Raw genomic sequence first — 20,733 nt, 5'->3', positions numbered from 1 at the left:
TTGCCATCCAGGATAAGTCACCATCTCTGTCAAGATCCTAAACCAAGTTCTGGGCTTATTAATGAATTGTCTTTCCAGCAACAGGAATATGCACACAGGCTGCCTCATAACATCAACCGAGTGCTAAAGCCTTCACATCTGTCATCCATGCCATGTACCTCCTTCCCCTGTAACTCTGAATGAAGCTCAAACTAATCTGCATAATGCCTGCTCTTGCTGGCAGAGATGTATTGCTGGAATATGTAATGCAGTAGGCACAGATATAGAAATGTCAGCTGAACTCATTGCTATTTACCTCAGTAAAGGAAAACCTGTCGAACAGAAGGTTCTCCCAAGCTATCACAGTTGTTTTTCAATGGGGTTTCTCTGTAATGAAAGATATTCGAAAACAATATAGAGTTTCATGTTTCAGGTTCCAGAACAATGTCAGAACGAAATGAAACCATAATTTCATGCAGCTGCAACAAGCCATGAATGGATTTAAAATATACTTGAAACCTAAGCCAGGAAAATAAGAGGGAAAACAGTTTGAACACTGGTTTAACATCTATGTCAGCAGCACTGGTTGAGTGTACCTTCAGCAAATTTGCTGATAACACCAAGCTGCACAGTGCTGTTGACACACCAGAGAAAAGGGATGCCATCCAGAGCGACCTTGACATGCTTGAGAGGTGGGACCATGTAAACTTGTTGAAGTTCAACGAGGCCAAAGCCAAGTACAAGGTCCTGCACCTGGGTTGGGGCAATCCCAAGCACAGCTACAGGTTGGGTGACGAATGGATTGAGAACAGCCCTGAGGAGAAGGGTGTGTTGATTGATGATAAGCTCAACATGAGCTGGCAGTGCATGCTTGCTGCCCAGAAAGACAACCATATCTTAGGCTGCATCAAAAGAGCATGGCCAGCAGGTTGAGGAAGAGGATTCTCTCCCCTCTCCCCTCCCCCTGATGCACTGCATTCAGCTCTGAGGCTCTCAACAGAAGAAGGAGGTGGATCTATTGAAGAGGGTTCAAATGAGAATACAAAGATACTTCAAGGGCTGGAGCACCTCTCCTATAAGACAGGCTGAGAGAGGTGAGCTTGTTCAGCCTGAAGAAGATAAGGCTCCAGGGAGAGCTTAGAGCAGCTTCCAGTGCTTAAAGGGGGCCTACAAGAAATCTGGAGAGGGACTTTTTACGAGGGCATGTATGGAAATGGCAAGGGGGAAGGGCTTTAACCTTACAGAGGGTCTAGATTAGATATTAGAAGATGTTCTTTACTGTGAGGGTGGTGAGACACTCACAGGTTGCCTAGAGAAGTTGTGGATGCCCCCTCCCTAGAAGTATTCACGTCTGTGTTAGATGGGGCTTTGAGCTACCTTGTCCATGGCAGTGGGGTTGGAACTAGGTGATCTTCAAGGTTCCTTCCAACCCAAACCATTTTGTGATTCTAGGATTCTACTGCAGTGTTGATAAATCTGATAAATAGTGGAAAACAATCAGTGAAGAGCTGGGAACACAGGAACATAGAGTTAGAATGATACATTAGCTTATAAGAAGTAAAAATGTTTATTTCTTTGCTGTAGAAGTTTGCATTAACCATAAGTCTCACCATGCAATCAAGTTCTTGCTGGTTCAATGTGGTATCTTGATGCGTGCCAAGCAGAAAGCAGTGTGTTTGACTAACACTGAACTAAAGGAAGAGCCCGAAAAGGCTGAACAACAGTTTACCTGTTGACTGCCCTTGAAGAAGATGGATCCACAAAGCTGGACCAGAGATGTCAGGGCTCAGCCAGTCCCCAGAAAAGACTGATACTACAGGAGAGCTTCAGCAGAGGTTGAGCTCTTGTTTTAGTCCCAGCTATTAAAGATTCAGAGTAGAGGATTTCCCTTGGTACAGTGCTACTGTGTCACACCATATGGACCATCCTTCTGCTTTCCCTTGCAACCTGATGTTCAACCATCTCTTATAGTAAAGACTTCTCATGTGCCTTGGGGTTTCTGTACAAAAAGAAGATAAAGACCTTTCCAGGAAATGTTTGCATGCCATATGTGATGTTTGCTTTCCTTCTGCTAATTCTCTTCTCTCTCTGGTTGAAAGTTCTAAGCACCCAATAAAAGTCAATCGTCAGTTCAGCTGGGAGCTCTGTGTCAAAGGCAGTTTTGCAAGATGTCCTCCCCTTTGTAAATAATTTACTGAAATAAATAAGAGATTAGAGAAAGACAGCAGTTAGATGCTGTTAGTTGTGTTTCCTCAAGACCAGTTCTTCCAGACAAGTAAACAGGGTTTGTCACACTTGTGCCAGCAAGGTTCATACCATTTCTAAAGGCTTTATTCCAACTGCTTTGAGCAGTCAGGTGTATATGTGTAGTTTTTGCTTTGCAAATGGGAGTTGACTTTATAGCCAAGGAACAATCCTTGCTGTCTGCCTCCCTGTCTTCCTACAGCTGAAAAGTGTCTGCTTTCCCAAGAGCAAGAAGCAATAATCTCCAAAACTTTCTCCAGTTTCCAGTGGGCTTTTTGCTTGCCTCAGGTTGCTGTTAAAGAGCACTCTCTATTTCACTGTGAATGAATTTCACAGGGTTTGGCAGTGCTGAGCAATTCTAAATACAATAACTTAATAGTAATGCATCACTTAATGTGCTGTTTACAGAATGAAGAGCCGATTTTTTCCAAGGATGGTCGGAAGTTTTTCTTCATCCGAGCCATTCCCCAGGGAGGACGAGGGAAGTTCTACCACATCACCATGTCATCATCACAGGTGACTCACTTGCTGTCACTGCTTTGGGTATCACCAAAAGCAAAAAGCAGTAAAAAGTAGTAGTTTGTACCGGTGGAAATGTAGAATGTGGGTTTAGGGCATAAAAGAAAACCTTCAGTGATGCTTTTTTGGGCATATGATAACAAGAATTTCCAAATGAGCTACGTAGATGAAAAAAAGTCAATCAACTGTCTCTTTCCAAACAATATAAATGCTTTGTTTTGTTTTTATAATGCCTCTTCACTTGTACATAAATAAGTAAATTCCTGCACTGCCATAATGGATTAATCAGAAGCTTTTTGGCACACTGGATTAGCGGAAGGGGTTTGAAGCTGTTCTGTGCTGAATTCATCCCATTATCTTCAGTGGAGTTATAGTTCAGATGATTTTGACTCTATTACTTCTGCAGATTCACAGAAATAGCAGCAGGAGGGGTGGAAATTGCAGATGCATGGTTTATGTTTAATAGGCAGTGGAGTCAAAAGAGCATCCTTTTCCAGAAGAGAAGCTTTGCTTAGATATCTTCTTTCAAGAATAAAGAAATCTAATTCTTTTCTCTTTCTGGCAGCCAAATAGTAGCAGTGACAACATACAGTCTATTACATCTGGCGATTGGGATGTGACAAAGATATTGGCATATGATGAAAAGAGGCATAAAATGTAAGTAAACTTTGGCCTGACAAATCCGTCTTCCTTTGTTTAGCCCTGGTTTGTTACAATCGTATTGTGCATGCATCTGAAATGTATGAGCATAAGGAGATGGAGGTAAGAGAGCATGAGAAGCTGTCCCCATGTTATCTTAACCTCTTGTACCATTAATATATTTTGTCTTATTTTGATTTTCTCTGTATAGTTCAAACCTCTCTTTCTGTGACTATTAAATACATTTGTGTAGATGAATGATTTCTCCTTCTGCAACTTCTGATATCAGCCTCTGAAGGAAAGAAGTCTGTTTTCATTGACCACCTAGATAGTTTTAGAAAGAATCTTTTATTGACCTGCAAAAATATCAATGCATTAGGAGGTATTTATGTAGAATACAAAAAAAAAAAAAACCCAACCCTTCTTCACAGTTGCCCTTTATGCTTGTAAAATACCTTCTGTAAATGTTTTCTTTTAAAAATACATTTCAAGAACTTACATAAGAAAATATTTGAAAGGCTTTCTGGAATCTAATACCATGAAAATTCCTTTCCAGTCAAAGTTTCAGGTGGATACAAGGCTCCCACCTCTCGGTTTCTTGATGTCACTGAGCAGCTGAGTAAGAAGTCTCTGGAATATTATAAACTTTACATTATCACTAAGAGCACAGTGTTCCTTCAGGGTTTTCGAATGCCCTCAATTGCCAATAACTTCAGTACAATATAGCACATGGCAGAGCTATATGACAAACAAACACGAAAGTCTTATTTGCATTTTAACTGGCCAGTCAAGCAGGAAATGCCACATACAATTTGTGGAATCAAGATGTATATCTAAACAAGTGCAGCTCATCAGCCAGGCTAAATGTACTGACATTTTATTCTACCCATGGGTGCTACATTTGCTCCTGTGGTCTGTCATTACTCACATGAAATACATCTGGGGATCAGTCTGGATCCTGCACACCAGCCTGAGCTGGCCACCTCCAGAAGCACCTCTCCATTATTTTGAGAAGCTGTCACCATACAGTAGGGCATTTGCTGTTTAGCCAGAAAAGCAGTTCACCACAGTCTCAGCACAAATCAAGGACAGTAAAAAATTCTTCAACTTCATACTCTGTCTTACCTGAAAGTCCAACTCCCATTTTCAAAGAAGACCTTTCCATGGGTTTTGCATTGGACCCCAATTAGCTATCTAACAAAGAGTAAAAAGTGGTCAGAGAAGTAAAAACTGGTTCTAGAGAAAAAAAGGAAAGGTATTTAAAGGAAATTCTGAGCCAGAAATCTTGAGGTAAAAATGTGAAGGCCTTTTACTTAATCACTTGATCCTTTTTGATCTGCTGTATATGACCCAAAAATTCCCATGCTTGTTTTAACTGCAGTGCAACCTATGATGTCCTTGCTTGAGCCTCTGTGTCCCTGTCTATGTTTTTTCTAATTCAGCTTAAACTTTCTTTGCCTTTACAAGATCAGGAAAATGGTGATTTAAAGGAACATGTTGTATAAGATACTTGTAAAATACCTTTTTAATTATACACTTGCCTTTCGTTTTTTTTTTCCCTCCAGTTATTTCCACAGCACAGAAGATTTGCCAAGGAGGCGACACTTATACAGGTATGGGCTTTACTAACTTCACATACAGAATGTCCCATTTTTTCAATTTTACACAAGCAATTCCAATAGAAACAGATTCTTACATATTTGTCTTTAATGGCATTGCAAGATCTTGCAGTGCGTCACTGGAATAGGCAGAACACCATAGCAATAGTGAGCAAAATGCTTGACATTTGCAAATGTTTTACATTTAGCAATTTTTTATTTTAATGAAAATTTTAAATGGTACCAAGATTGATAAAGATTGATAAATTGTCACAAAACTTTCCAACAGAACTGCTTAACACTGGAAAGAATTCAGAATTACATAAACTAATGGTAGAAACTGGTTCTATACTTTGGGATAGCAGTTTTCACAGAAATTTGATCACACTTCGCGTCTTCATGATCTTGAAAAGAAACAACAACATGTTATGTTTGCAAATGTTTTTCACAATCCCTTTAGTATCCTCCCTAACTGTATGATGATTAAAACGTAGGTTTATAGTAAGCTGTTGGTAGTGTAGCTATAGGGAAGTACTGTGGGAGGAGATTACAAAGGGGAGGAAACCCAAACTTTTAAATGTTCATTTTGGAATTATTATTCCAATTGTCCTGTTTTTCTTCTCAATTACCCTGCTGTTATCGCAGCATCTTCATCGAAGGGCAGAGCTGGTGATAGCCTCAGTTGATAAGGGACAGTCAGTACGTTTTCCTTCTCTAACATGATGTCATCCCCTTTTTCCTCAGTGGGAAGGAAACTAGAATGAACTAAATCATCTGAAATTGAACAATTTTTCCTTTTTCCTTTTGGGACCGCTTTGTCTGTTTGATTCCACGTTTTTTTTAGAGTAGCTCAGCTCAGTGATTATTTTCTTAAGAAAAAATAAAAATAAAAATTATATTGACCATTCATTTCTATTCAAATAAGAAAATCTCATTTTCAAACCCATGTCCAGACACAGCCGCTCAAGAGCTGCTGCCATAAGTCAAAGCGCTTCCAACCCCTCACCCATCTTGACATGCAGCTCATCCTAGTGCTCATTAACCTCACCTCCCCACATAAGCAACAAGGAAAGGGATGCCCAAAATGTCAATGTCCTTGACCTTACTTTGATTACACAGTGATCTTGGCCTCACTTCAGGTATTTGATTTCCTGTGCTGGGTAGTTCAACTGCCTCTCATCCCAGCCCAAGGGCATCAGCTCAGCAGCAACCTTGGCATATGGACATTGACAGAGCACCACTGGAGCTCTGACCGCTTATGTCAGATGAAGATCTGTTTGGGTTTTTTTCCCCTTTTTGTGTCTCATTTAGTAGCTTCAAATTGTATTTAAATCATAATCTGAGCCTAATCAAGAATCCAAGAGCTACTCAGGTCAGTCTTTGTGGCCCTAAACCATGTGCTCAGCCTCATCTCCTTCTACCTTGGAATGTTAGCAAAAAAACACTCATCTGCTTTACAGTCATGCTGGAAAGATCCATTAGTTAATTGTTTTGAAGCATTTTGAAGTTTCAAAATGCTATGACAATGCAAACAACAATGCTATTTAGTAATATTTGCTTATAATCTGTACTTCATTCTTCGATACATAGTAGATTCTTACAAAACACTTCTGAGCATATCGACACACCACGTTACCTTCTTAAAAAGTGAATCCCGAAGTGTAATCGTTCCTTTCCACCTGGATGTTATAAAGGCAACTATTTAGACCCCAAAAAAGGGCTCTGGCCTCTGAGACAGCTGTAGCAAATCAGACCAGTGTGACAACTGGTAAGAAACTTAAAGAAAGCAATTCCAGCTCTTTGTTGTCTGTTATAATGTAAGTAGGTGTAGAAATACTGCTCCATTGTTTCATGCCTTCGTTCACCAAACTGTGACTTACTCCTGTGGAATTTAAACCACTATTTTCTTTTAAAAACTATAACTTCCTTCATAACCAGCTGACCTCGCAAACAAACAAACAAACAAAAAAAAGACATCAGTATCCTGTTATGTATTCTCCATTCTGGCAAAATTTAAAAAAGGAGCCATTTCTGCGATTTAAACTCAACCACATGGATATGCTTAGTCTCATGCTAATGCTGGACGCATTATATTTATGTTCTTGTTCTAATGACAGAAAGGTTTACGTAATGTTATTTCCAGATAACATTTGCTCAGTGACCTTCATGGACTTGTATTAACTTTTTCAGTGCAAGCACAAATGGGAACTTCAACAGGCGGTGTCTGTCTTGTGACCTGATTGAAAACTGTACTTATTTCAGTGCATCCTTCAGTCACAACCTGGAATACTTTCTATTGACATGTGAAGGTATGTTGGGTTTTATTACTGAAGTTGTTGTGCCTAAGGACAGGATTTAGAGTCAGCATTGATATCTCAGATATCCTGTGTACCTGTGGGCAGCTTTGGAAGACTGGCCAAGCATCCTTAAGTTAAAGGACCAGTAAAATCTAGACGACATAAAAAGTTGTCTAGACATCAGAAAGTTTGTGAGAGAGAAGACAGCAAGCTGGGATTAACTGTGGGTGGCTGGGATTGAGGTCCAAATGCATCAACTCATGCCAGTACTGTGAACAGGGGCATACAAAGTTGCAATGAAAAGACAATTTTCCAAGATCATGGCATGTTGCAGAAAGCTAACTAATGTACAATGCAAGTGAAGAATATCTAGTTTTCACTGCTGTTTCATCATAAATTTGCCTTAACATGGAGGAGTCTACAGGTCCAACAGAGATTTTCTGTGTTGAAAATGCCTTATAGTATCCAAAAGCCTAAGAATAGAGAACATTCTAAAAAAGTCACAAAAATCAGCTTTCTCCAGCTGTTAAAGCTAAACGAAGAGCTCCATTGCATTTAATCCTATGTAATTTAGTTCTATTTAATTATCCTAAATTGCACACAGAGTACATACACATCAGTTGTTCACTATGATTGAAGCTACTCAAATGCCTGCCTGCCCTCTAAAAGAAGTATTACAAACCATCAAGCAAGCACAAAATGCCTTATTTTCAACAGCTCAGTAGAAAACAAACGTGTGTGACAGAGTGTACGCTGTCATTAAGCAACTCAGCAGTGTCTCACTGAACATCAGTGGTCTGTTTGAAATGTCTGGACTGCCTCTTCTCTGACTGTCAAGTATTCATTGGTGCCAGTAACTTTTTGTGATGAACAGAAGGATATAGAAGTATTTGAAATGGTAAAATGGGATATAACCAAGATAATCAAAGCAGATTGAAAAGGAGAATGGTTAACACAATACTAAGCAAAACGTCTGGATATGGAAATTTGTAAAGACATGTTCTGTCCCAAGAAGATGAATGGTATTTGGGGTGCATTTATAGATATTCTAAAAAATATCTGGCAAAACAATACAGAAAGGTAGCATTAACTGTAAAATGGACTAATTAACTTAATGGACTACCTGTGTATCTCTGAATCTATAGTTATGTCAGACATATGCAGAGAATTGTCATTTCCCAATAAACATTCAGTTTTGTTGTAAATGTTATTATGCTTATGAAGTTTTTTCTCTCTTTAAAAGAAAAAACCTGTATATTTTTCTTCTTGTTTTCATATGAAGAAAAGGTGTTAGTAGCTGCTAGAGACAATGTCCTTTTCTTTACACCAAGGTGATTAGAAGCATTGTGAATAACAAGATTAAAATTTCTACAGAGTCTTATCAGCAGTTAGGAGGTGATATATTTGGATTGCATTGTATCTTATTCACAAAAACCTGCAGTGATACCTGAAGAGATTAGTGAGTTTTTGTTACTGTGTACATTAATGCAAGTACACTAGATAATGATTTTGCATAACAAGCTGTTATTCAGATTTTTAGCTGTTGTAAACAAGACCTCCATTATAAGGTCATTAAAGTTAGATCTGTTTACAGATCTGGTTTTGCTGAACATATCTTTGTCTGAATTTTCATTATACAGGACTAAATTCTCAGTGTAGCACAAATGCAGTCCAGCTTGAACTATGGAGCTTATGTCAATGCCTCCATTCTGATACCTTTGCAAAGTACATATCCATGAACGAATAGAGAGATCTTGCTAGGATTTCCATTTTCAATGATCTTATAAAAATACCAGTCCGTTACATTTGGTGGAGTTATTCCTTATTTACATAACTGAAAATGAGGCTTTCAACTTTTTTGCTTTCAGGCAGTTTACAGGAACATTTCTTTTTAGTATTTTTTGAGTAGGATGCATCTAACTTCAGGTATCTGCTTTGGTACACTTACAGAAGTCAGCTCTCTTTGGTTCCTGGTATACCTGATGAGGTTGAGGTCAGTGGAAACATCTGTTCTGGCCGAAGTGCAGACTTATGGATAAAAGTACCCGTCCTGTCAGACTTTGGGCATACAGCCAAGGTAGAGCTGCTGTGGTTTGATGGAGAATCACTTTGGATCCTCTAATAGGAGACTTCTTTTTCCACAGCTCCACAGGTGCTTAGCTAGAGCTTGGCCTTGCCTCACTTTCCCAGGGTATTATTTTATTGCTTATAAGCAGCCATACTGTAGAATTTTTTTGATAAGCAGGAAATCCTATTTATTCATATACATATATAATAAATAGATGGAAAAGTTACTTGAATGAGGATACCCCAAGGAGTCCTCCTTACCCTGCAGTTGCTCAAGCAGGTAGAGCAGCAGCAGCCCACCAGAGCAGACAGGTATTTACTTACAAACATCTGTTACCCAAGGGGTTATGCCAACAGTTCCAGCATCTGCTTCTCCCACCAATTCATAGTTGGAGTAGATGTTAATGACCAGAGAGTGGCAGACTAGCTACTGCTGTTTGGTACTTTCTTCTCCATCTACGTTGCATAAAAGCACCAGGTCTTGCTGTGTACTCTGTGACTGCCTACAGAAGTGTGTTTGTAGCGTGACTTGCATATGACTTTATGTCAGACCATGACACTTAGATAGTAACTTCCACCATACCTCAATTTCACTCTATCCCTCTTTGCTAACTAGCTTGTGACCTTCAGTTGCAAACTTCACTGAGTTTAGAAACACAGACGCAACTGTGGCTCAGCTTAACTTCTCTAAAATGGATGGCAAGGTTTGTAAGATTTGATTAAGCAACTGATGCTTATAAAGTACTCTGTGATACTTCAATGAAAGTCAATGAAAAGGGAAAAAAATATATCTTTAGTTAAAAAAGAAATCCCAAAGGTTAAGAGTTGGAAGTTTTCTACTCACTGCTTTGGTACCTTAGGGGCAGCATGTAATTATCTTAAAGAAGTTTTTGCTGTCCTGCAGACTATGCTTAACAACAGTGCTACCTTGCACAGACTGAAATGGGAGAAGTATGATATAATAAAAGGTAACCTCTCTTTCAAGAGGACAATGTAATTCTTATGTCAGGAGGCAATATTTATTGCAACCACTCAGTCCCAGAAGGGTAGTTACCTTATTTTTCATCTAATTTTATATGCTCATGATTGAATTATTGTTGCAGGATCTAAGGAAACATGATGCCTTGCAGACTACTGTTAGATTATCTCCTCTAGACACTGTTGAAAAAGCAATATGTGCTAGAGCAAGGTCACTCCTATTGTCATTTTCATCATAAAATATGGGCTTACGCTTCTGCCTCTTCTCATAAACCAGCACAGAAACTGCCAGTGATTCTAAGAAAAACAGAGAAAAGATCTGGATGGAAAGGTTTTGCTACTTTGTACATAAATTTAATTGAGTTTGGGATTTTCTCATCTTGAATAGGATGTAAAAATCAATTGCATGGAGAAAAGGGTAAGAAAATACAAGTTTTGGCTGTGGAAAGCAATTTATTCCTGTTTCTTTAGTGGGACTCAGATATGCACAGTGCAAGGCTGAATGACACTGAGCCAGTAAAGCACTGAGGACCGTTTTTAGGTGATGGCTCCTTCTCCTCAGAAGGATGAAGCCTTATCAACAACTACCACTATAGTGAGCTGTGTAGTGCTTTAGCATTTCCATTTTAAGCAGATGCACGTTGCCTTCAGTGACTCCTTCCCTCAATCCCAAGTGTAACCTGCCAGCACTATCAAAACTTGAGTCCTAATGAGGTTGTTCGTGAGAGAAGAGAGGATATGCAACCATTTCTGTTGCAGGCTAATGTGTAGTCTGACGCTCTACGTGGCAGGTTTGCATACAGTGCCTTCACTCTCATAAAAAATCTGTGAAGTTGTTCAGAACTGGCAAAGATTTTCTGGATCCCGTAGTTCAAGTCCCTGCTATTACAGACAGTGGCATCATAGCATCCTTTACATTAGTTGTTCAGCCTCCATCAACTGACCTCAGCTATCAGCTGATCTTGACCAGCTCAATACACTTGCAGAGGTGTATGGTTCCCCACAAAGGGTTAATGCTTTCTAGCTCAGACAAGAGGAATAGAAAGGAAGACCTCTGGCACCTGCATACATTAATGCAATTAATGCCATTTAATACATGATGAAAATTATAAGGGGAGTGTTGTTCATGGAATTCCTACCAGCCTGCTAATTAAAGTTCCCCATAATCATGCATTATCAGGAAGGGATTAATCATTTTTTAGGTATGACACAAAGAAAATTGGTAGTTACACAGATGAGAGAAGACTGTAATGAGGACTAAGAGAAAACTATTGTCTCGTGCTTGCGTGGTGACTGGTGATAGGGAAGTGCCTTTGCCTCTGGACTGCATATTATCCTTTTATCCATTGACCAATTTGAGAAAAATCAGCTTTCACTTTGAAAAGAGACACCAGTATAACAGAACTGGGAACACTATCTTCTTCTGTAGGTCTCAAGTCCTTCCTTCTCCTCCAGAAACAGTAAGATTGTTTTGATCAAAATACCATAAAATTGCTACAGTTTATCCTAGCTCTTTGAAGGTTATCTCTGCTGGAACCTGTGTTTGTAGCTGACTGATAGTCTTTACTGCCAGTACTGAGCAGGTCAAATGACTTTAAAGATGCCTCGCTCTTTGGAGAAATCAAAACAGACTCTTCTAACAAAAATGAGGCAGTATTATCACCTGATTTGGATGTCCTCTCTTAACACTGTGGTTATTAGTAGCCTTGCCTAGATGCTGTAGATCAGTAATCACAGGTAACAGGAATGAAGTCATTTCTGCCTTTCCTAGCTGGAAATTTTGTAGATATAGAGCAAAAGAATATGTTGTAACTGAGCTGTGTTTGATAAAATACCTAAAGAACCAACAGGAAAGGGATTTATCTGGGTATACATCTGCTTTTCCCCAGGTATGTCCTCTGAGCCAGCAGCAATAACAACAGCTCTGTAGCTACGCTACTGGCCCTTCAGTGCTGAATGATGCCTGGGAAATCTTTAAAGACAGGATTTATAGCACTTAGGTGCTACCAGATAAAGTTCTGGTCAGTCCCATAAACAGAGAACAAGTGGTGCAAAAGGACACAGTAGGAAAACTCTGCAATTTAAAGATCTTCTTTGAAAGTGATTGATGCTACTGAAGAAGCAACAGAACTAAATTACTGATAATCTGAGTCAAGTTCCTCATACCACTGTGCATGTAATACATTCTGTCTGTGTATTTATGGGTTTTAAAGACAAGTGCTCCAAGTTTATAGAGGCAGCATTTAGCTTGGAACTTATCAGCTCCTCAGAGGGTTTCTTGAGAATTTAATTATCTTCTTTCCTCCCTCTTGGTGGAATACGGAAACACCATCTGGGCATGGGAACATTGAGGAGCATTACTTGCTGCTTCCACTTACTGTGTTTAATCTGCGCATTGTAAAGGACATTTCTTTTACTTTCCAGATTTTTGCTGGACTCAGAAAAGACTGTCACTACCAAATTTTATCAAATCATCTGCCTCTTCTTTGTGGCAGGTTGTCTTTACCTCACTTTTAATCACGTTTTAACGCCATAGAGTCCAGAACATGATTTAGCAAGGTTCAGCCTTGTAATATGGAGAGGTCTAAACTCATGGTTTGCAGTCGTTTTACCTATCGAGATTTTTAGGTCTTCTGATGTTGTCACAGCACAAGCTCCTGCCCACACAGATGATACAAGTCTGAAGTGTATGGTTACACTTCTGAAAAATGCCCCATATACAGAAATTCTTAGTGTGCATGAGTCTAAGCTACAAAGTATGTTAAGTGAAATCACTAATCTATAATGAGGGCTGCTTTAGGAGAAAGCATCAGCTCATCATTTATGCTTGTTGGAACCAGGATGCAAAACAGGGCTCATGTCCTTGATCACAGCAGTCTTTCTAAACCCAGCCAGTGACTCCTAACTAGCACCTCTCCTGCTTTCTTCTGATAATGTGGCAAGGTCTTTTTACTAAAAACCACTATCCAGCACTCCTGTGCAAAAGAACATTTAAAGGAAGCTGGAGGTGGCTGGAAAAATGGGAAAACTGGGTCATTAATGCTGCCTTGTATGCTGCATAGTGCTGTACAGCTTGGGATAAGCTTGGGTGGGTGGGAACATGCTTTGAAGGTGCATCCAGCACCATCACCATTGGTATAGATCAGCTCAGGGACATAAAACCCATGGATTTTTCTTTAACAATATGATTAAACATAAAAGTCTTGGCATTATTTCTAGCACTGTGGCTATATTTAGGTGCTGTTATTGTATAAAGACTGTCTTTTTTGAAAAAGTCTCCTAGTATTATTCTCTCACAGGATTACCAGCTGATTTGGGTAGGCTTGAATGGTCTCCAAAGAAAAGCTAAATTAAAAACAGTAAAATGCTTGGATTTTTTGATGAATTTCACTGTAACAAAGTAACATTTTATTTTGCCTGTCTTCTTATTGATTCAGTTGGTTTAATCTACACTTTCTTTAATGTTGAGTTTGGGGAACTTTTTCCCCTGAAAATCCCATAAAGTCCCAGAGGAATGAGCTTTAGTCAACACTTACCTTCACAAAAACGTAGTAGTTCTAGCACATCACTTATGAGAAATTTTTGTCTGTAATATTCACCACAAAAAAAAAAAGGGGGGCTTCTAAGAGCTTATGTTCTGAATAAAAGTGTCTGAATGCTTTCTCCCTCAGTAAAGAAGATCATGACATTTGTCTTTCACCACGAGTGTCAAATCACATTTTGCTTCAGTTTCTCCATTAGTATGAGGTGGCTGTGGGATCATCACAAAGCCATTATTGGCAGTAATTTGTACATCTATATCTCTTTGAACAGGAAGAGCTTAATATTATTTAATATCTGAGGATAATTCTTTATGAGATTTAGCAGGATACAGGGAAGAGGAAGTAGAAATTTTATTGCTGGCAAAATAAATACTACAGTAAGTGTTTCATTTGAGTTATGGAAAGATGCTTAAAGCCCTTTGCAACCTTTCCCCAGATGGTCATTCTCATGCTTTCACCAAGTGGGGAGCAGTAGTAGAGTGAGAATTAGTGGTTAGCCTGTGGCCACATCTTGAGTCAAGTATCATGACCCCCATTTTTTTCCTCATATTGCAAGACAGCTCTCCAAGGAAAAGCACCATTGGCTACTGGAATAGAACAGAAATGTGTCTAGTTCTGTAACCCGTCTCCACCGGTGGATGGTGCTTAATTACCCTCTTCAGGATTTTTGCAATAATGTACCCATCAGGGACATGTCTGCTCAGCTCCTGCAATAAGAGGTCGGTTCATGCCTTCAGGCAGGAGAATAATGAACCTCTTTATACATCTTTCTCTGTTCCTTCATTTAATCAGACCTTTTAACCTGTGCCATTTGAGCCAGACCTACCATCCCTGGAAAGCAATGGGAAATCTGGAGACAGGGGGTTTTATACTATCTATGGACAAGCAAATGCCATGAACCGTAAGTCAGTTTTAGGGTGTCTACCATTCAAAAAGTACAAGTTCATAAAGCAACATTTTGTCCACAAAACCTGGATACATTGCTTATGTATTACCTTACATGTCACATAGACGTCTTGCATATCACAGTCTCCTCAACAGCATTCCTGGCACCAGATTGTTCTTAGTAGCTGTTATGCTCAGGTAAACATCAGTACAAGCAATAATGAAAGTATGCAGCTTAGCTCTTGCCTGGATACTTACGGACTATACACCAACTCAGTATTTAGGCAAATATATTGGCAAGAAGTAGTGAATATCTTTCCTTTTTCCATTTCTGTAACCAAATAATCATGTCACATATAATATTGTTAGCTTCTCTAAATCCTGAGTTGAATGCGGACACCTATGATACATACACTGTACAAACAGGTGGGTTTTATGCTTGTTTTAATTTGTTGGCCTGTATCTAGACATGGAGAATTCAAAGACACATTTACTAACAGCGGTCCAAGAAATCCTAGCTGCAAAATGCAACTTAAGACACATGGGTTTGATTTTTTTCTCTGTCACAAGCTCCTTTAGAGGACTCAAGCATATCTTGTAATTCCAGCTTTCTAGAGGTGTTATGAAAATCAGTCCATTACTGACTGCAATGCTCAGATATGCAGTGACAATAAGGGGCATAGATGGATAAATTACCAGAGTGGTTTTGAAAGATTCAGTGAATCTTCAATCTGTTCACTGCAGAGAAAGCTTCCTAGCAGAAACCCAACTATTAGTATGCAGGAGAGCACTCCTGTAGCAAAAGCAGCATGTGAAATGATTAAATTACTCCGGAGTGAAGAGTTAACAAGCCATGGCTGTACACGTTTGCTGTTAGCTCACAGCACCGCGCGATGTTTCGTCTCAATAGCAATTCAATAACTAGTCTGTAATTACATCACAGGCCTTAATAAGTGCAGGGCCGGTCCTCCCAGGTGCTGAATGCTCTTAACTCCCACCAGCCACAGCGGGAGCTGGAGGAACCCAGAGCAGCAGAAGAGCCCCTTGGCATGTTGCTGGATGGGACTTCAGCAAGACCAGTCTCCTGTGCCACTGCAGCATCCCTCAGTGCCTTTTGAGATAGGCAACAATCTCTTGAATGAGGGATTGAATTTTGACTTATAGAAGCAGTAAAACAGTTATGAAAAACATAATAACCCATTTTGGCTAGAAGCACATCATTATGTATTATATGGTTTTACAGCACTGTGAGTGTTGTTAGGAGACACAATGCAGCTGCGAAGGGGAATGTCATCCCATAGCTTTTTTGATTTGGAGGGTCCTTCAATGTGTATGTGTATGAGAAATTTGCTCCTTGTGAGTGGTATGGATGTATTGATCATCTAAGAAGGATTTGAACCGGGAAAAAAGTGCTTGTCAAGTACTACAGTGTTTCATTAGGAGTGTTTTCTGCCAATAACACCCAGGTTAAAATGTAGAAAGTAGTTTTCTTACCTTTGAGAGACAAGAAGCTGAAATTCCTATTTTACTTCTCCAGGTGACCACTCCACATGGTTTGGGGCATCTCTGGCAGACATCTGGGGAAAGCTTGATGCTGTGGGTAAAAGTATCTTGCTCCAGGGCCTGAAACAAACATTAAATGCACAGAGCGGAAATACCTACATTTAATCCTTACTTAAACTTAGTTATGTAGAAAGCCTACTGCCTGGCAATACATCTGAAGCCTGTGAGTTTAGTGTCAACTTGTCAACTAATAAAATCATAAATCTGTTGATCCTGGTAATGGCAAAGCATCTTAAAGATGCAGTTCTACTGAAATTCAGGTAAATGCTGTCTAAGTGCAGATGGTCCTGCTGAAATGGACAGAGCTGAGCAATTAATTTAGGCTTTGGCAAGGTTCATAATAAATGATGTCATTGAAGTAATCTGAAGAGGCTTCATTAAATGCTGAAACAACTACTAGCACTGAAAAGGAGTTCCATTAGCCAAGTTCTATTAACCAAGCCTATGGATAGAGAAGCACAATAGGCACGCCCTGGTTTACACAGATGCGGATTTTACTAATGGGATATGCACCAACTGCTTCCACACTTCAGCACAGCCATATCAGTAGCTCTGAAGACCTCAGCCAAGGCTGAGAGCCAACTTTAAATACTTTCCTTACTGCAGGCACTATAAGCAATCGCTCCCAGGAGGTTGACCAGAAGAGGGAGGCTCAGGGAAAGGTGATTTCTACCTGCTGTCCTTACCTTACCTTACCTTGCTGTGAAATGCAGTAACTCCCTATAAAGAGCCTTACTGTATTTTTCATCAGTACACCTTGGAGGACCACAGTACTGTATGTCTACAAGGACTAGAAAACAAAGTCAGTGCTGCCATTGAAAGAGTGTCCATCCCCCGTCCAGCTTGAGGGCTTTTTCAGCAGTTTGCTAGCTGTACCGTGAATAAGCTTACCCTGAGCTGAGTACAGGAACTGAACTGAATGAAAATTAACTATAACTTCCTTTTTCTGCTGTGATCAGTTCTAGAAGTTGTTCTGGTGTTTTGCTGTATGATTGTACATACATCCCTGGTTACGCAAGGGAGTGGGAAATGCTGGGGTGGGACCAAGTGGCCAAGGTGGAGATGGTAATGGACAGTCCTAGCTGAAAGTTTTTAGAGAACTACAGAGTGATGATTTGGGAGTATGTTATGGGCCATCTGATGACTGCACCCTGGAGTAGAGTGGTATCTATATTCTCTGTTATTCAAAAATAAATCACAGTTTTCATCTGGTGGCCCAGATTTATGTTGTTTTCTATCGCAGCAAGTGTTTATAATATGCTTCAGCAGAAAGGTTTGATATTTATTGCCTTCTGTGCAGCTCATGGGGTTTCAGATTCTCTGAACCATCTGAGCTACCCTTGGCCTGAATCTGGGGTCTGCATCAAGGGGTGGAAAGCAAGTGTTTGACACTGCTGTGGGAGTCTGAACATGATGTTGTCTTTCTGGGTAGAGCAGGAGAGGCAGTCCACAAGAATGTGCTATCCTTGTGTTACTGCATAAGCTACACATCCTAGCCAAAATATCTGGCTAACAAAATCCAAGATGCGTAGGAAACATGGAGACAATGAAGTGCAGCTAAATGTCTTGCAATGCGGTAACAGCCTCCAAGAACCAGGCGTGACCCAACAGTGTGCAGGCTCCTACCCAGCCGCATGCTAAATGCATGCTGAATGAGCACGGCAGGCCTGCTTATGCCTGGAAGGCATTCCCAGTGGTTGCTCACATATTAGGTCACTGGGTGGCTGTTATCTGTTGTGACCAGAATGGTTTCCTATACAAGGATGATTATGGCAACGCCTGGGTTTTTGTATACCCAGTAGGGGGAGGCTGTAATTAGTGCTTCCAGGCAAACTGTGACCTTTTGGAACTTTTCCTGAGGCTTATGAAGCTTAAATTAGTTTCTGCTGTTTGAAAGCATGCACAGACTTAATCTCTGGGTCCTATTTATATTATAATTACTATATAATTCACATTTGTATTCACTTGACTCCCTTTCTTACTTAACAGCCAAGGCTGGCTCTTGCATTTCAACTCCTTTGTGCGCAGTTCATGGGTCAGAAATCCCATGGGTATAGGCAGGATGGGGAGTGCTCATTCTCTTATTTTCACTCCCTCATTTCAAAATAGCAGGCTGGGATGAAAAATCCCTTTTGCACACCCAGAAGGTATGACAAAAAGTTTTTCTCCAGGAAGAAAGAGGATACTATTTGTAGTTCGGAATTTGAAAGATAACTTCTTTAGTATCAGCTGTTAACAAGATAGATAGTTATTAAGGTAGTCTGAAATTAATTAAAATGGTGGCTTTTGTGGATGTTCCAGTCACATTTTGCCTTCCTTTTAGTAGGCCATTTTTTTGTATTATAAAATATTTTAATGTATTGTTATACAACTTTAATGCAGGGTAAAGTACCCATAAATACTCAGTGACATGTATAAATGGTGGAAAAATATGAATAAATATTTAATAATAATAGTAAACACTTGTAATTTTCAGTGCATAAAAAAAAAAAAAAAAGATTGTGGAATAAAGGTGAGACTGCTATCCCCTTGAAAATTACTTCATTCTGTAAAGCACTATGGTCCTTCCTTTTACATGTTTTGATCCCATATTCATTTTGACTCTTGCTTCTAAATATGAGCCATCTGACATTGCCCAGAGGAAGATGATCTATCATCTGCTTGCAGCCAGAGTTCTTGTCATTTGGTCATTCTGTACATATAAAATTTTATCTGAGCTCCACTCATAGGAGACAAATGACCATGACAACAGGCTTCCTCCAATGCTTCAGATAATGAAGCTTAACAAATCAGGCAGTGGCCTCCTGCATGTTGAGACTAGGGTGCATGTGTGTTATTTCCAGCTATATGAGTGACCTTGGTTGAACTCATTATTCTGCTGTGGACAGTACAGATGTTACCATCCTGCAAGATTTAGAGCTTCCTCTAAGGAAAACTGCTTCTTTCACCTTGTTTGCCAGCTGGACCAGCTGTAAGGTTTATTGGTGGCCTTTGTTTTGTCTTTGCAAAATACTTGTTTAGTCCCTTATTAATGCGGTCAGTACATTAAGGATATATTAAAACCTGAGAACTCATGAGAGGAAAACAGCTTAACAACTAGACAATGTGAAGCAATGTCATTTACATTTGGCAGTTGTTCTGGGTTTTTTGTTGTTTGTTTGTCCTGTGTTCAGCAGTAGCACTCATTTTTCTCCTCCTTGGTAGCTGGTGCAGTGCAGTGTTTTGACTTTCAGCTCGGGAACAGAGCTGATAACAATGACGTTTTGGTTTGGCCAAGGACTTTGTGAGCCTCATGCTCTGCCAGGGAGGAGGGGAAGCCAAGAGGAAGCAGAGACAGGACACCTGACCCAGCCTGACCAAAGAGGTATTCCATACCACAGCACGTCATGCCCAGGAGGTAACAGAGAGTTACCCGGAAGGGCTGGGACTGCAGGGTTGGAGGAGGTATCGGTCAGTGCTTGGTCAGGCGGAAGGGGAGCGAGTTATCGGTCGGCTGATGGTGAGGTGTTGTGTTCTCTTCCTTTGTTATTTCCTTTATTATTATTATTGGTGGTTGCAGTAGTGATTTGTGTTATACCTTAGTTACTGGACTGTTCTTAACCCGGGGGAGTTGCATTCCTTTCGATACTCCTCTCTGTCCCCCCGGGAGTAGGGGAAGGAAAAGTGAGGGTGGGGAGTGAGTGAACGAGCTGTCTGGCTGGGTTTAAACCATGACAAGTTAATATCCATCACCAGTTATCACTTAACTAGCTAGGATATAATTATTTTGTTATAAGAGAATTGGTTGGGGCTGTTCAGCCTGGAGAAGAGAAGGCTGCGTGGAGACCTCATAGCAGCCTTCCAGTATCTGAAGGGGGCCTATAGGGATGCTGGGAGGGACTCTTCATTAGGGACTGTAGTGATAGGACAAGGGGTAATGGGTTAAAACTTAAACAGGGGAAGTTTAGATTGGATATAAGAAAGAAGTTCTTTACTGTAAGGGTGGTGAGGCACTGGAATGGGTTGCCCAGGGAGGTTGTGAATGCTCCATCCCTGGCGGTGTTCAAGGCCAGGTTGGACAGAGCCTTGGGTGACATGGTTTAGTGTGAGGTGTCCCTGCCCATGGCAGGGGGGTTGGAACTAGATGATCTTAAGGTCCTTTCCAACCCTAACTATTCTATGATTCTATAATACACTTTTAGTGGAATAAACTCAGAATATGCAGTGGGGTTTTATTCTGTCAGTGTTAATGAGTTGTGAATGGCACTGAGACGAGTGTATTTTCTTTCATGTTGTGATTACAAAGAAATATCATTTTCCCTTGAATATACCAGCAGTATGTTTACTGGAGAAGCTGGAAGGAGTAACAGGGACTGTAAGACTTTTCCTCCCCTTCCAAAGCTCTACCGGAACTTGGCTACATAGTCTCTCCATCATGACATC

The 20,733-nt window shown here is 40.1% G+C and overlaps 1 protein-coding gene across 5 annotated transcripts in view; it reads left to right on the top strand.

Moving 5' to 3' along the window:
* Positions 1–20,733, top strand: part of DPP6 (dipeptidyl peptidase like 6) — a 564,650-nt gene that overhangs the window by 517,921 nt on the left and 25,996 nt on the right. For all 5 annotated transcript variants that reach the window (XM_057416431.1, XM_057416433.1, XM_057416430.1 and 2 more), the window contains exons 13-16: positions 2,632–2,739; positions 3,308–3,399; positions 4,947–4,994; positions 7,170–7,288. In XM_057416431.1, coding sequence (XP_057272414.1) covers positions 2,632–2,739; positions 3,308–3,399; positions 4,947–4,994; positions 7,170–7,288 — 367 coding nt within the window. The remainder of the gene's footprint in view (positions 1–2,631; positions 2,740–3,307; positions 3,400–4,946; positions 4,995–7,169; positions 7,289–20,733) is intronic.

Source organism: Pezoporus wallicus, unplaced genomic scaffold (assembly GCF_028554395.1).
Source record: "Pezoporus wallicus isolate ANWC-B61680 ecotype Strahan unplaced genomic scaffold, APGP_CSIRO_Pwel_v1 contig_3847, whole genome shotgun sequence".
Taxonomy (NCBI): Eukaryota; Metazoa; Chordata; class Aves; order Psittaciformes; family Psittacidae; genus Pezoporus; species Pezoporus wallicus.
Note: the sequence above shows the minus strand (reverse complement) of the source record. Positions and strands in the feature narration are given on the sequence as shown.